The sequence below is a fragment of the Balaenoptera acutorostrata genome, chromosome 9, assembly GCF_949987535.1.
Source record: "Balaenoptera acutorostrata chromosome 9, mBalAcu1.1, whole genome shotgun sequence".
Taxonomy (NCBI): domain Eukaryota; kingdom Metazoa; phylum Chordata; class Mammalia; order Artiodactyla; family Balaenopteridae; genus Balaenoptera; species Balaenoptera acutorostrata.
The window spans coordinates 25021325-25036680 of record NC_080072.1 but is presented as its reverse complement, the minus strand read 5'-3'; the positions used below and the strand labels follow the sequence as shown (position 1 = coordinate 25036680).

Below are 15356 nucleotides of genomic sequence, written 5' to 3'. Positions count from 1 at the left end.
CTAGAAAGTCAGGCTTCCTCATGCCGTAGAAGTAATGTGGTTGGATGTCACTACCCCTCTGCCCTCCCCTCTTCTCCTCAAGGTCATGTCGGTCATCATATGAGACAGGAAGGTTAACAAACGTTAAATACTTCCTAGCAATTAGGTTTAACAAAGGAAGCCCTTTTCTTAACCATGATATAAAGAGATCAAAACATGGGTACGTCATCAGAATTTCCTCAAGCTTGCCTCAAAAAAGATGGTATGTTTAATTTTTCTTCCCAAACATAAAAGATATTTAATGTAGAGGTCCAAGCCACTTTTTTCAAATCGAAGTTTTATTTATTTCCTTCAGTCTAGCTATATTCACTTTCAAAACTACATAATAATGTTAGTTATTTTTCCGTAACAACCTTGGTCTAAAGCTACTTCTTTAGCAACATTTTTCTCTACTTCTGCTTTCTAGCAAATGCCGAGTGTTAATGTAAGCTGGGATGGAGAGAGCCCAAAGCAACTGCCCTTTATTGACATTTCAGTGGCTGTGGCAACAGATAGAGGGTTAATTACACCAGTCATCAAAGATGCTGCTGCTAAGGGTCTGCCGGAGATTGCTGACTCTGTGAAGGTGGGTTAGCACACGCCGCCACACTGTGAGATAGGTGTGTGTGCGCGCGCGTAATATACATTTTTGGTATTTCCAAGTGCTTATCAATTACGTATATAGACTTTTAAGTTTTTAATCCAGGTACAACCCATTTTAAGAACATTTAACATTTAAAAATTCAGAAATAACATATGTACAAGTTAGGGCCAGCTGTGTTCAAGTTGTCTGCTTTGTTTCCCAAAGTCTATAATGCAACTCTAGAGATGGTATTTTAGATACATTTTAAAGTTAAAGCTGAAACTATATCTCTATCAAAGTGGTAATGGACAGACCTCACTTTTCACAGCATTTTATTCTTAAAAGTTTATTCATTTCCTCTCTACAATCAAGACCACTAGAAGTACTTGGTATTCCAGAAGCAAGAACGCTTTCTTTTTCCTGGGGTCCAATATGGAAGAGTCAGCTCTCACCAAAACATCACATTGAATAGGCGGAACGCAGGCAGTAGGCCAGCTTCAACAGTTTTAAGAGGCAGAGGCAAAGTTTAGCTCATTAGTACCCAGTAAATTTTTTGAATGAATTAGTAAGGCATGTGATATATTTTAGAAATATTTGCTAGTCAGCTTGTATTATGTCTTGTCAACTGGATGGTTCAGGAAACACGAGCTTTGATTTTTAAGTTCACATTCCCAGGAAATACCAGTGAGAATTAGTTACTTTCAAAACCAGTGATCCTCATCCGAATCTATTCTTATTCCACGCTCTTAGGAGTTCGTTGACAGGAATATCCTGCTGATGTTTGGGTCTATAGAGATTTTCTTAAAGTGTATTATGTGTGCTTGTCATCTGTTGGTTTTTTTTTTTTTAATGAATATGTTTTTTATTTGTTGTAGCCTGGTAACTCATCAGGATGTGTTACGATCATCTGCCTTTAGAGAAATGCCTTTTAAAGTTCATGTGATACGTGCTTGTTCAGATCATGTGAAGTTATTATATTGCTTAAGGCAGGAGAAATGCATTTGTAGATTGTCCTCTCTACTTCTAATATTCCAAGGACTATACAAGTCTAAATTCATCTTTTATTTTTTTCATTCTGGATCTAAATAGTTTTATAAGTAACTATATCCAAATAATATAAATCTGTAATTGATTCATTTGGCAGTAAGTCACAGTGATATGTTGAGATCGTTTTTTGATTTTTAAAGAATGTTTTATTTTTCAAAAATTAAATCATCTATGGTTCAAAATTAAGCAGTTTTCAGTGGGGATTGTAATTGTACCTTTGTTAGCTATACAATACAGAATATTAAGTAAACCCCAGATTTATATCATCTACCCAATGACAGTAGCTTACCTCTACTCTCCCCCTCATAAAGTAATTCTTCATTAATTTTTCGTATGTAATGACTCAGTCTCTGTCCCCTTGCTTTTGAAGCTTTGAAAAATAAAAATTAAGATGTGTGGTTAATTGCAAGTAAAGGGAAATTCAACTACTTTTCCTCATGTAGCTCTCAGAGTATTATCTGTCTTTCCCTCTGTAAGTTTTTAGACATCAGTTTTGTCAAGGGTGATATGAAATTACTACATTTTTACATTCCTTGTAGCAGGGTAGACTAGCTCACAGGAAATGTTTTAGCTATAGGATCAAGACCAAAAAAAAGTTCATTTTCTAGGGCTTTGTAATTCCATTTCTGAGAATTTATATGAAGGAATTCAAAAGAAACAAATGAACCAAATTACAACACTAGGAAAATGACTAAATTGTGGCAGATGCAGTATTTAGAATGTTAAACAGACATTTAAAAATCAGTTGCAAAGACTAACAATACAGAAGATGCATATAATATTGAAAACTAACTATAAGATTCTCTGTTTTTTTTAACAACTGTTTGAAGTTTATATATATGTTGTGGGTAAAAAAGAAGCAAACACTGAAATGAAAATTGTTGTGTTGGTTGTGAGATTGTTGCCGTTGAATAATTTATTTAAAAGCTACTAGAGTAACAAGAAGGGCTCTTCTAATACTTTGTCTTACAAGAAAAAATTTTATAGGCAAAATGGAAAATTTCACTGTATATATTAAAAACACTGAAACATTCTGCATAGTGTACAAGGTAATTCCAATATTTGAAGAATTTTTAAAGGGAAATGATTTTTCTAGAGTTCTGATTTACATGTGTATAGCTTCTTGGATTATCTGTGCTCTAACTTACTCATTTTTTTAAGTGTGTTAGAGAAAATTATGTATATATAATTTTAAAAAATATATATACACATATGTATGTATATATAGTCTCTTATAAAGTCCAGTCAAGGCATATCAAAGATGAGAGTGTACCCTATAAAAATATTTTTAAGTGACAAAATCAGCCATATAATGTAGTGTTGGTTGTTATGCTCTGTTTGTATTTTTCTCAGGCTCTATCAAAGAAAGCTAGAGATGGAAAATTGTTACCTGAAGAATACCAAGGAGGATCTTTTAGGTAAAATTTAAACTTAATTATTTGTAGCATCAAACAGACATAAGACTTATGAAGTCCTTGTTAACCTGTTTCATTTATTTTCTGAAACATTTCTTTAAAAATTTAAGCTAGATATCATACTTTATTTAGACAAGAGAATATGTGAAAATGTTCTTCAGACTAGTTAGTCTTTCATATGAATCAAAGCTAGTAGGAAGCCATTAGGGTTAGCTAGTTAACCCATTTAGATGTTCATAGAATGACATTCAGGGTCTGACATACAATAGATTTATAAACGTCAACTATTTTTTTTCTACTTGTGATTTATTTTAAGGTCCTTTGGGGTAAAATATTAACACATAGACTCTTGAGTTATTATCAGCTCTATTTTTGTTTAAGTACTTACAGTACAGTACACTGAGTGTAGCTGGAATGTTTTATAAAGTGAAGAAAGCTGTGTAACCAACCAAAGCAAGATAATGAACATTATCTGCATCCCATAAGCCTCCCTTTACCCTTCCTAATGCTCACCCCCTTGAGGGTGGTAACCATGATTCTGAAAATTATCACCAAAGTTCTTGTTTTGCCAACTTTGATCTTTACATAAATACATATTTTTCAGTGTCTGACTTCTTTCACTCAACATTAATGTCTGTGAGATGAACCATGCATGTTGTTGTGTGAAGCAGTCATTTATTTATTATTGTGTTATAGTATTCTGTACTTTGCTGTATAAATATGCTAGTGTCCATTTCACTGTTGGGCATTTGTGTTGTTTACAGTTTGGTGCTCGTGAACATTTTTGTTAGTGTCTTATGGTGACTATATGTACATATTTTTTTTATTAATTAATTAATTTATTTATTTATTTTTGGCTATGTTGGGTCTTCGTTTTCTGTGCGAGGGCTTTCTCTAGTTGTGGCAAGCGGGGGCCACTCTTCATTGCGGTGCGCGGGCCTCTCACTATCGTGGCCTCTCTTGTTGCGGAGCACAGGCTCCAGACGCGCAGGCTCAGTAGTTGTGGCTCACGGGCCTAGTTGCTCCGCGGCACGTGGGATCTTCCCAGACCAGGGCTCGAACCCGTGTCCCCTGCATTGGCAGGCAGATTCTCAACCACTGCGCCACCAGGGAAGCCCTGTACATATTTTTGTTGTATAGACCTGAAAGTAGAATTGCTGGGTTTATAGCTTTAGTAGATCCTGCCAGATAGTTTTCCAAAATGGTTCTACCATTTTTTTCTTCCATCAACAGTGTATGAAGAATTCCCATTGCTTCATATTCTTGTTAACTCTTAATATTGTTAGGTTTTAAATTTTAATGAATCTTGGTGTGTGTAGTGGTACTCTTTGTGGTCAGAGAAATGCAAATTAATGATGTTGAATACTGTTTTCATTTATCTGTCAGCCATTTGGGTATCTGGTAACTCATCGGGTAAAATACCTGTTGAAGTCTTGTGTCTGTTTTTAAAAATGTTTTATAGGAGTTCCTTTTTCCCGATACACAGACTTTTATAGAATATATATTATTTGAAATACCTTTCCCACTTTGTACCTTGCCTTTGAAACTTTCTTGATGGTGTTTTTTAATGAACAGAAGTTCTGAATTTTAATAAAATCCTATTTATCAGTATTTTTCTTTATAGTTAGTACTCTGTTTTCTGCTAGGAATTATTGTCTATCCCAGAGTCATGAAGTTATTCTTCTGTGTTATCTTCAGAAGCTTTATAACTTCTCACATGTAGGTGCAATTCATCTGAAATTAGATTTTGTCTTTGATATGGAGGTAAAGGTCATGATTCTCTTTTTTTCCCTTTGTGGATAATTAATGGGCTAAGCCTCAATTATTGAAAAGATTACTTCTTCTCTGTAGCATTGAGAAGGTAACCAAGTGTGTTTGGTCCTTTTCTGTATTCTCTCTCCTTTTCAATTGACCTGTTTGTCCTTCCCTTGCTTAATACCAGCAAACTATAACTTTTGATATATGACAATGAAAGTCTTCCAAATTTGTTCACCATCAAGATTGTCTTTCCTGGCTTTGTACTTCCAAATAAATTTTAGAATCAACTTGTCATTTTTCATACACACACACACACACACACTAATCTTGCTCGGATTTTTATTGGGATTGCATTGAATTGTTTGATCAATTTAAGTTTAAGGAGAATTGACATCCTTATAGCGTTGAGTCTTCCAGTGAATGAGCATGGTATAAACCATTGTTTACTTGTTCTTTGATTTCTTTCAGTTGTGTTTTATAATTTTTTGTTTAGAGGTCTTATATATGTTTCATTAGATTTAGTCCTAGATATTTTGTATACTATTGTAAATGGTATTATTTTCTAATGAAAGCAACTTGTATATAGATGTAAATTTTTATATTGACTTATTATCTAGTGACTTAGCTAAATTCATTTATTAATCTTACTAGTTTACCTATAGAGGCTTAGATTTTCTTTGTACACAATCAGTTCATCTGTGAATAATAAAGTTTTATTTCTTTTTTCTAGTCTTCATACCTTCTATTTCTTTTCCTTGCCATATTCCTCTGCCTAGGACTTCCAGTTCAATGCTGAATAAATGTTTATATTAGATACAATATTTGTGTGTTGATACCTGTTTTTTTGATCCTACTGTAAATGGTATTCTTTGTCTTTGGTCTTTGAGTAACTTGGAATAAGGTTCTGTGGCACAGTTTTTTAATAAAGTAAAAATATATGACTCAGGGAAAGGGTTCTTTGATTAAGGACATGCCATCTTCAGAGCTTTTTGTTTTCCCTTAGTATTTCCAACTTGGGGATGTTTGGCATCGATGAGTTTACTGCAGTGATCAACCCTCCTCAGGCCTGCATTTTGGCTGTTGGGAGATTCCGACCTGTGCTGAAGCTCACTCAGGATGAAGAGGGTAATGCCAAACTGCAGCAACACCAGCTCATAACGGTCACAATGTCCAGTGACAGCCGAGTGGTAGATGACGAACTGGCTACCAGGTTTCTGGAAAGTTTTAAAGCAAACCTGGAGAATCCTATCCGACTTGCCTAATCCTCAAAGATGAGAAGTTGGTCTTTGGCTTAGTTAATTGTATCATTGTTACTGAGAAACATACACTATAGGAAAACAATTAGGTATTTAAGTGTGAAGTGAATGAAATGTTTATTTAGGGTGAAAGAGTTTGACCTGAGTTGTCTTCATTTTCAGTTTGGGTTCAGTGTTATATAAATAAATAACAAACTGTAACTAATGGAAGGAAGAGAACATTTGGTTAGTCAGATGCATTTTTAATTTAACCACTGGTGCTGTACAAAAGGGATGTTCAGCTAGATGTAAATTAAATTAGATGTTTGGCTCATTGGAGCATTTTAGAATATTTGAAGATGTATGATAAGTTGTAAAATCAAAAAATTTTAGAACTCTACCTTAATTGTGTTGAAATTAGAAGTGGTCTTCAAAGAGATGCCCATTAATGTAGCAGTGGGACGTCACTTTTATAAGCACTGCTCTAGATATACTTGAACAATTTAATATGTACAGAAGTTTATTCTGGATACTAGTAGATAAATAAGAATCACTCTGTATTAGGGGTTGTGGCAACATTATTGAATTTTTTATGTATATAAAGCCATATGCTTTAGAGTGGTTTCTATCAGTCTTATTTTACACTTCTATGACACTGTGAACTAAAGAAGAAGAATTAAAAAGAATCAAAGGTGAAGAAAGAGACCAAAGTATTTTGTTTGCTTTGATAATAAACTACAGTTAAAATATCTAAACCTTCAGAAATAAACCGCTCACCTTCATACTGAGTTGGAATATATTAAAGTAAGTTATGCTATTTCCTACCTAACATTTTAAGTTAGTGTTGATTTAAACACATGCTGTTACTTAGTGCATTTTAATCAAGTTTATACTGTGCAATAAAATATGAGAAAATATAAAAATTTCTATTGTATTTTAAATGTTATGACACAGAAGTTTAGTACCTGGAAGTATATTAGTAATTTCCCTGGAATAGCTTAAAAGGGATTCTACAGGAGGAGAGAAGGAATTTAAAATCACAGTTAACCCTTGGGAGGGTGAGGGGAGCTGATCCCAAGCAGTTGAAAATCTGCGTTTAAGTTTATAGTTGGTTCTCATATCCGTGGTTCTGCATCTGGGGATTCAATCAACCGGGGATCGGGTAGTACTATACTAGGTATTTATTGAAAAAACTCCACGTGTAAGTGGACATGCACAGTTCAAACTCGTTGTTCAAGGGTCAACTGTAACATGACATTAGGAAAAAATGGATATGAAATGTAAAACTTCAGAAAGAATAGAAGGCCTGTGAAGCAGGTGAGAACTATCCTTTTTATTCCATTGATAATATGAAAATTTGACTAATTGTTGTAAAGGTTAGAAGAGCTTATTTCTCTCTTTTAACAACTCTGCTACGACTGACAAGCTAACTGTAACTGGAATTGGGTGGTGATTTAATTAACTAGTCACAGAGTCGTGTTACTCTCTGCTGATGAGAATCACCAGAAGAAAGACTACGTGGTACAAGTTGTATGCTCTGACATGATGAACTGCGTATGCTCTAACAAAAGAGCTTTCTAGAATAATTAGAGCCCCAGTATATCAATTGCTAAGAAGATGCTTAATCCAATTAGTTTTGACAAGCTGTTCTTTAAAAATAGTCTTCAAAACTTTTGTCATATTACTGAAAATTGTAACCACATGCTGTTTTCAAAATAACTTTCATAAGTTACATTATTTTCAATCCGTTTTAACTGAAATTATTATATTTTTTTTTTCTAATTTTTAAATCTGAGGAATAGAACGTGAGACAGCTGTAAATCACCCTTGGCTTGGAGTTCTGTTTTTCCATTGGACTGATGTGCTTAAACTGTAGTGCATCTGTTTCCCTGTAGGTGAAATGGGTGGTGATACCCGCCCCTGCCTGCCTTACAGAGCTGACATGGACTGCCCGGGAGAAATGCTCTGTAAATTCAAAACAGTTTAATTCTTCATGGACGTCACAGCCAGGCTTTTCATATAATCAGTTGCTTCTCATGGTTTGACTTTTCATGGTTTGATTTCTCAGCTGTTGGTACAAATGCCCGTTCATTCTGACCCAAAAATATTTTCTCTAATATTTCTATACTGCTTAGGTTTATGTAAGAAAATCGTCATTTCTAAAAAGAGTTCTGTTGCAGCGTGAGGTCAGAGAATAACATTAATTTGAGAAAGGGGTAAGGTGTCTTGATTGGGATCCTTAAACAGAGGATGAACTGTGTGCTGTATGAGCAGGCTGTCTTCCACGTTATAAATTTATACTTATTTGTAGTACTGATAGGGGTCACACTGAGAGCATATGAAAATGAAATTTTATACCTTTTTTTTTTTTTCTTATTTAAACAAGGAAAATGACCAAAATGTTGGGAAAACTTCTAAGGAAAAGGCAACACACATTCTAGTTAACACTTGGGCATGAAAATATCAATGAATACTAGAATTTATAAGTCAGAACAGCCCTGCTTCTCCCTGATTGCGACTTCGAGTTAACATCCTTGAGGCAGTTTGTTCACTGACTATTTTGTGGCAGATTAAAATCTTCAGTATACTGCTGGCCAGACTCCTTTGTTTGAAACATTACTAAGAAATTGATACATACTGGTATGTGTTTTACATACATGTCAAATGGAACTTCTATTTTTAGATTTTGTTTTTTCCTTTCTGCATTTTAGACTTAATTTCACACTAAATTGTACAGGCCAGATATTTGGGCATTATGCTAAAAGTAAAACTAGTTTCCTAACCTTTTATTGAAAGATAGGTGGTGCTGTGAGTTAATATATTGTAGTTAGAGTGTGGGAGAAAAATAGAACTGACAATTCTCAGTTTTCAAGGAAAATTTGTCCTTATTACTCATTGCATCATGATGGACTTTGTCTCAGGTGAAGTGAGGAAATGAAAGAACCAAGTATATTGCTGGTAAGAATTAACCATTATTTTAAATGTGACGTTATTAATGGGAAACTTCTGTTGACTTTTGAAAAAGGAAGTAACAGGGCAGAATTACTTTCAGGTTAATCTGGCCCCAATATGCAAGGTAGGTCAAAACAGAGAGGACAGCTGTCAGCAGAACCAGCTGGAAGCTTTTGCTATAATGAAAGTGTCCATTGATTAGATTCTGTACCAGGTCAGGGGCTTTAAAGAAGGGAGAAGAAACTTAAGAATATTCGACATGTTCATTTGCTGTGGTATATTATGTATATGTGGGGTGGGTGTGTGCTATGAGATAATGCAGCAACAATGATGCAGTTTCCCAGTCCAAAACCCCACCCTCCATGGCCCCCCACCACCACCAGTGTACAAAAGGTTAAGATTTGGTAAGTTATTTACAGCAAGTGGTATATTTCAGGAAACATTTAAACTTTCTGTAAATGGGAAACACAGCAGTTTTCTAATAAAATCATTTGAAATAGTTTCGTGGATTTTTAAAATTTCTTTTCTAGTGTCTATTGATTTCAAGAGATGGGGACGGGGAGGACTGAAGGAAGGTGTGGTTTGTCTAGACTTGTAATATTGAAGACACCATTGAATTGAAATTGTAGGGTACGAAGAGGTATTTTGAAAAACCATTTGCCTCTGTTAGTGGCAGTCTTTTATTTCTTTGACCATACAAAGTTTACTTTCACATTTACTTATATTTTTTGCAACAAATCCAAGCAACCTTATTCTTCCTAGCAAAGTAGCTACTTTTTAAACCTCTAATTTAACCTCTTCTATGTATGATATATACAGTTAAGAGAAACTTGGGCTTTTATTAAAAGTTGAGAAATTATTAGCAAAATCATTCATTAGTCATGATTTTCCTTTGTTCACACGTAAAGTAATTTATTTTTTCTGAAATTTCTTAGTCTATGAAATTATTACTCCTATAACTAAAAAGTAGGTCTTTTAAAGATAAGGCTACTGTGGTCAGATTAAATTATATTAGTCATAGCACTTTATAAAGCATAAAGTATTATATGAATATGTTAAATTTTTAATCACATAAATTACACTTGTTCTACACTTCGTGTGGCATTTATCAGGCAGCTATAATTTATTATTTACTTAATAATTACTATCCTTATCAAATGGAGCTACTGGTCTTTAGTACATACTTCATTTCCCAAGTTTGCATGCTTAAATCAAGAGTATTTTAAGCCTAGTTTCAATTTCATCTGTAAATTACTGTGCTTTGGGTAAAAACTTTATCTATGTGCCTCAATATTCTCTTACCTATAAAATGAGGAAACAGGAGGAAAAATTAATCACGCTAATGGTTGCTTACATTGTTTAATCTTCTCAATTTTATAAGGTAGGTATATCTTACTTTATAACCATCATCACAAGACAGGATAAGGAAAGAAACTCAGGGATTATGTTATTTGGTCAAAGGCACACAGCTCAGAAGTGCCACAGCTGGGATTTGAACCTAGGTCTTTGCAAGTGCCAAAATTCAAGCTCACCACACTGCAGTATATAACTTTCTAGGCTGTGTTATTGCTGCAGGTAAAGTTCTGTATTAACAGATAGCATTTTCTACTTGCAATAATTGGAAGGTCCTGTTCTTCAGTAATAACCTGTGTCTACTACATGGCCACTCTTAATTCTTATTTCTCTGTAGTGTAGTAGTTTGCTTTGTGCCTTCCTGGTGATTGATGCAGAAAGTGCTGAGGAATTTTTGTTTTCATTATGGACAGCTATTAACCTGCAATGCTGAAGTTAAGGGTTGTAACTTCTACCTCCAAATAGAAGGCTTAGAAAAAGAGAAGCTTAAAAAAATTAGGGGCTTAGTTTCTCTAAGGATAAAAAACATGATATAGGACATTTTACTTTAATAAATATCTTTGGTCCAAGTTCAGAGCCAAAGGTAATTAATTACCTCAGTTTTTATTTTGGAAGCTCCAGGCTTCTATATTGACAACTGTATCTCAGGGTCAAGCCTTCTATATTGACCACCTTATCAGTCAGCATCCAATATTTGCAGCCCACTGGGTGTCAGAGAAGTTCATTGCATTGCCCAGGACAGATCTGTCTGCAGTCGCCAGGGAAATACGTATGAAGCCACCCTCCAGGGCGCTGGTCAGCCTCAGCTGAGAAGGTCACAGTGCCACTGCGGGTGGGAGGCCTGGAGCACCTGCAGTTTGTGTGGGGAGAGCCATGTGGGAAGGTGGTCATCAGGCTGAGCTGGGGCTGCCATTCTGGGCACAAGGCAGGAGCAAAGCATCACTGGGTATTCTACGCCCACTGAGCAGTCTGGCAGCAGCTAGAAATGGCAATGTCTCCCAGGTGCCTTCTGAGAAACTTATTGTGCTTGCTGTAAAGGAGAAATGCTTAGAAGAATCATCGATTAGTGCAGAAGTTCAGAGCAGGCATTGAAGGGTACAGTTGAATCTGAGAAATTAATTAGTGGCTGGCACAACAACCCAACCAGACAGGCTGGGAAATAAAATGTGATCTTGTAATTTGGAATAACTCCAAATGATAAGATATCTTAGTAAGGGATAGCAGTCTATGTTAGATCTACTTTGTGGGTAGGAATTATTTCAAATAAATTCCCCTGTTTGTTAGGTGAAACATTGATTAAAATGTGAAACGAAAGAAGATGTTGAGATATTATTCATTCAACAGTGGTGAGCATCTACTGTGTGTCGGCACTGAGGATTCATAGCTAATGGCCCTTACCCTCAAGCAGCTTAAACTACAGATAAATGAAATGCAGTTCAGAGTTGCAATAATCAGAGTCTGTGCATAGGACCTGGGTTGAGAGGACAGCATCACAGAGGAGGTAACATTTGAACCAGGTTTTTACACTACTGGTTATAACCAGCTCCTTATGGTTTCTGGTTTCTCTAATTTTAGTAACCAAATATTTAGCACTTGTTATACAAGCTCAGCAGTTCATTTTCCATGACCTTGACTCAGTACCTGTACCTATTACTATAATAACTTTAATCCCAACAAAGCTTAGAAAGTTAGTTGGGAGGAAAGCTACCTAGTGGCAAGTTGCATGGGCAGAGAGAACTTTACACCCTACTGCTCGCAAAGAAAATATTCTTTGCCAGCTCGTCATGCCTAAAGAAAGAGGCTGAGTTTGGAAGAAACAGTCATGCTTTGTATGATGGAAATGTGTTTCATACCTCCACTCTCCTACCTCTTCTCCAGGCCCTACTTTTTTGAAGGTGTCTTGTGTGTGCAAATGCATCTTGTTAATAGAATAAGTCATCTGCCAGGACACCCATTGTTTTGCTTCTCGAGGGACCATCCGTCGAATTTATTTTCAGAGAATCAGGATCATCTTTTGAGTTCTCCAGCTGAGCAAAAATACAGGAGCAGGTAAAAATCAAGTTTTACTTTTACCATTCGGTATTTCTAATGCTAAGTATCAAGCTAGTTTGTTCTTTAAATTTCTTAGTTGAGAACGAATGCTTGCGAAGTGGAAGCCAACTTTACTCAGCAGTGAGCACCAGGTAGCTCTTGCCGTGCTACACAGCCACCACCGTTAACCAGGTTTCATTACTTAGTAAATAATTCGTGGGCATTCCATTTTGACACCAAATCATCTATTAATTATTGATGAATTAATAAGAATGTATCTTATCTCAACCTGTTAATTAAATACTAATTAGAATATCACGATGAGTTTCCAGGTATTCTTTTTATACCTATGCTTTGATGCAACTTTAGAAGAATGGAAATAGATGCTAAGATGTATAGATGTAAGTGTTCCTGAGAGCAAACTCTGTCCTTTTAAAATTTCAGTTTTAGTCATTTTTCAGAGAATGCTTAAAGTCATTATTCCTTGCAGGTGAGAGTATATGAGCCTATGAATTAGGCAAAATTGGAAACTTGATATTCAGTGGGGTCACGGGGCTTTTGTATGTTTTGTTTCCTGAATGAGTCATCACAACTTTGGAAAATATTGGGAGGAATAGCTTCCTAAAAAGCCTTAAAAATGGAAAAACTGGTCAAATAAATTAATGTTTTAGAAGTATCATTTGAGAAATTCTCTACAGTACTCTTATTTTCTAGGTAGATATTTCAATATAATTTTCTAGTGACCTAGTTAGCTTCATTCCCACCAAGTAGATACAGACCTTTTCTTCAAACTATACGTATGCTGACCGTGAAAATATAATACAATAGTAATAGCTAACTTACTGTGTTTCAGGCACTGTTCTCCATGTTTTATATGTATTATTAACTCAGAAGTTTTCATCATAACTTCGTAAGATAGGTATTAGTATTAATCAGCATTTCACAAAAGACATGTTAAGTAACTTGTCTAAGATTACACAGCTAACAAGTGGCGATGACAGGATTCAGACAAGCAGTTTGGTCCCAGAGCCTCACAAGAGATTCTTCTTTTAAAAACATCAGTTTAATAGGAAATCCTGGAGGTTAGCACATTAAAAAGACTTGTGAGTTGGGGAAATGCCTATTAATGTAGTGAAAACACCTTGCTGAACTTCTCGGTAGCACCTGCTACAGGACTATAGAAATAAGAATATTACAGAAATAGGTCTGTAGCTAAAGCCACAGAAATCTTAATGTCCTCTAGATTTTAATATTAATGAATGATACATTCCTTTAACCTTCTGGTTCACGAAGAGGTGGTAACTGATGTGGATTAATAATTAAGGGTCCAACAGGAAAACACCTCAGTGTTCTCATTTAGAGGGCAAGTTATTGGGTGATAACCAAAAAGTTCTTTAGTTTTGCTATGAGATAACCAGCTATGGAAAAAGAAATGTCTAATAAATTTTAATTTAATAAATGTCTCTGTGGTTGAAAGTACATGTTCTTTCTACACAGATACCAGAGCTTGGTAAGTAGAAATATCTCCTAGATTTTCCCCAGATTGTTTTGCGAGTGTCTTGAATATGTTTTTCTTTTAAGTGTATTGCTCCTCCACTCTCATCCTTACTATCACCAATGCAGTTATTAGTTTGTAAAGTATAACACAAGGCTCATACATTGTAGGATGCCAGGCTGATTGGGTTTCTCCCACTCTTCATCTCTTGCAGCCTCTAAATGTGTCAGTTTAACCTTCACCAAACACATTCCTTTTTTAAGGACCTGAGGAATCTTGTTGGAGCAGTTCTGTGCCTTGGTTTCAAGAACATACCGATTAAGTAGACGTATTAGCATTTGTCAGGACTAGCCCATAACATTGTGTTTTCTCTAAGATGTTCTGAGGCCAGTTTCCCTTTTATGGTGGGTAAATATGTGAACATTTTTATGATGGTAGCATTGACTCACCTTTTTTTAGGAGGTTAGAGAAGTCTTTTTGTGCATTTATATTTGCAATACCATAAGACATTCAAAAGGAATTTACCGGAAGACTCCTTATCTGCATCAATTGTGTTTTTTCATAATTGAAAAATTACACTTTAATTGGAGGATGACTCTTTAGTAGAAGTTTCTGCCACATGATACTCAGATAAAAATAACAGATATTTGGTGGACTTTTGCTTCTTTTGTTTTTAAAGAAAAATTAAGAAGTTGGAGGGGGGATAAGACTGTGACAAATGTAAAAGTACTCATAATATTGAATAGATTCATGGACTAGGACACATCAGTAACATGGACAGTCAGAGATCTGATTTGATTAGGGACAAGTTTTGTTAAAACTTTAAAGTTTCATTGCAATTTTTTTTTCCAGCACTGAAGGAAACTCCTCGTAGTTAGTGTTGGCTATTGGCATTGGCCTAAAGTTTCAAACAACAAGATTACCACGCAACAGAATTTTTAAAATTTCTATACATCTTGGTTTGGTAATTGCATTTTATTTCACCTTTAGAAAGATATGTTTAAATCATAAGCAATTACAGTATTCGTGTACACTTTCCTTGGTGAAAGGTGGAGATGCTCACTGACCTTTATGTACCCCAAACATGTTCCAAATTTGACAAAAGATCAAACTCCTTGTTCACAACTTTGACGCTTCTACCCACCTCTTCTCTGCTCCCAAGGAGCCATTGATGTGGATTCAAGGGGGAGGACATTTATCAGGCTATGGTGCCAAGGCTGCCTGCCACCTGTTAGGATTCTCTCATTTTTTCCACATGGCATGTGTGGTCAGATCAGCCTAAAGCTGTCCCTACTTAGAAGACAGCCTCCTTAGGAAAGGCTGGATTAGGCGGATTCAGTTATCTGCTTTGCATCTTCAGGAAGATCTCTTTTCCTTTTGATTTGTGTTCTTGTACAATTCTGTGTGTTTTTCTTGACAGGGGAATGGTAAACTGAAGAGCTGAGATAAGGGCGTGGACCTATAGGATA

The 15356-nt window shown here is 35.5% G+C and overlaps 1 protein-coding gene across 4 annotated transcripts in view; it reads left to right on the top strand.

The window, feature by feature from the left end:
* Window positions 1-15356, top strand: part of PDHX (pyruvate dehydrogenase complex component X) — a 184247-nt gene that overhangs the window by 64585 nt on the left and 104306 nt on the right. For 2 of the 4 annotated variants that reach the window (XM_007181062.3, XM_007181065.3), the window contains exons 9-10: window positions 446-604; window positions 3002-3066. In XM_007181062.3, the coding sequence (XP_007181124.1) occupies window positions 446-604; window positions 3002-3066 (224 nt within the window). Of the gene's footprint in view, window positions 1-445; window positions 605-3001; window positions 3067-5551; window positions 5613-5824; window positions 6999-15356 lie in introns of those variants that run through there. The other 2 variants (XM_007181061.3, XM_007181064.3) reach the window with 2 other exon arrangements.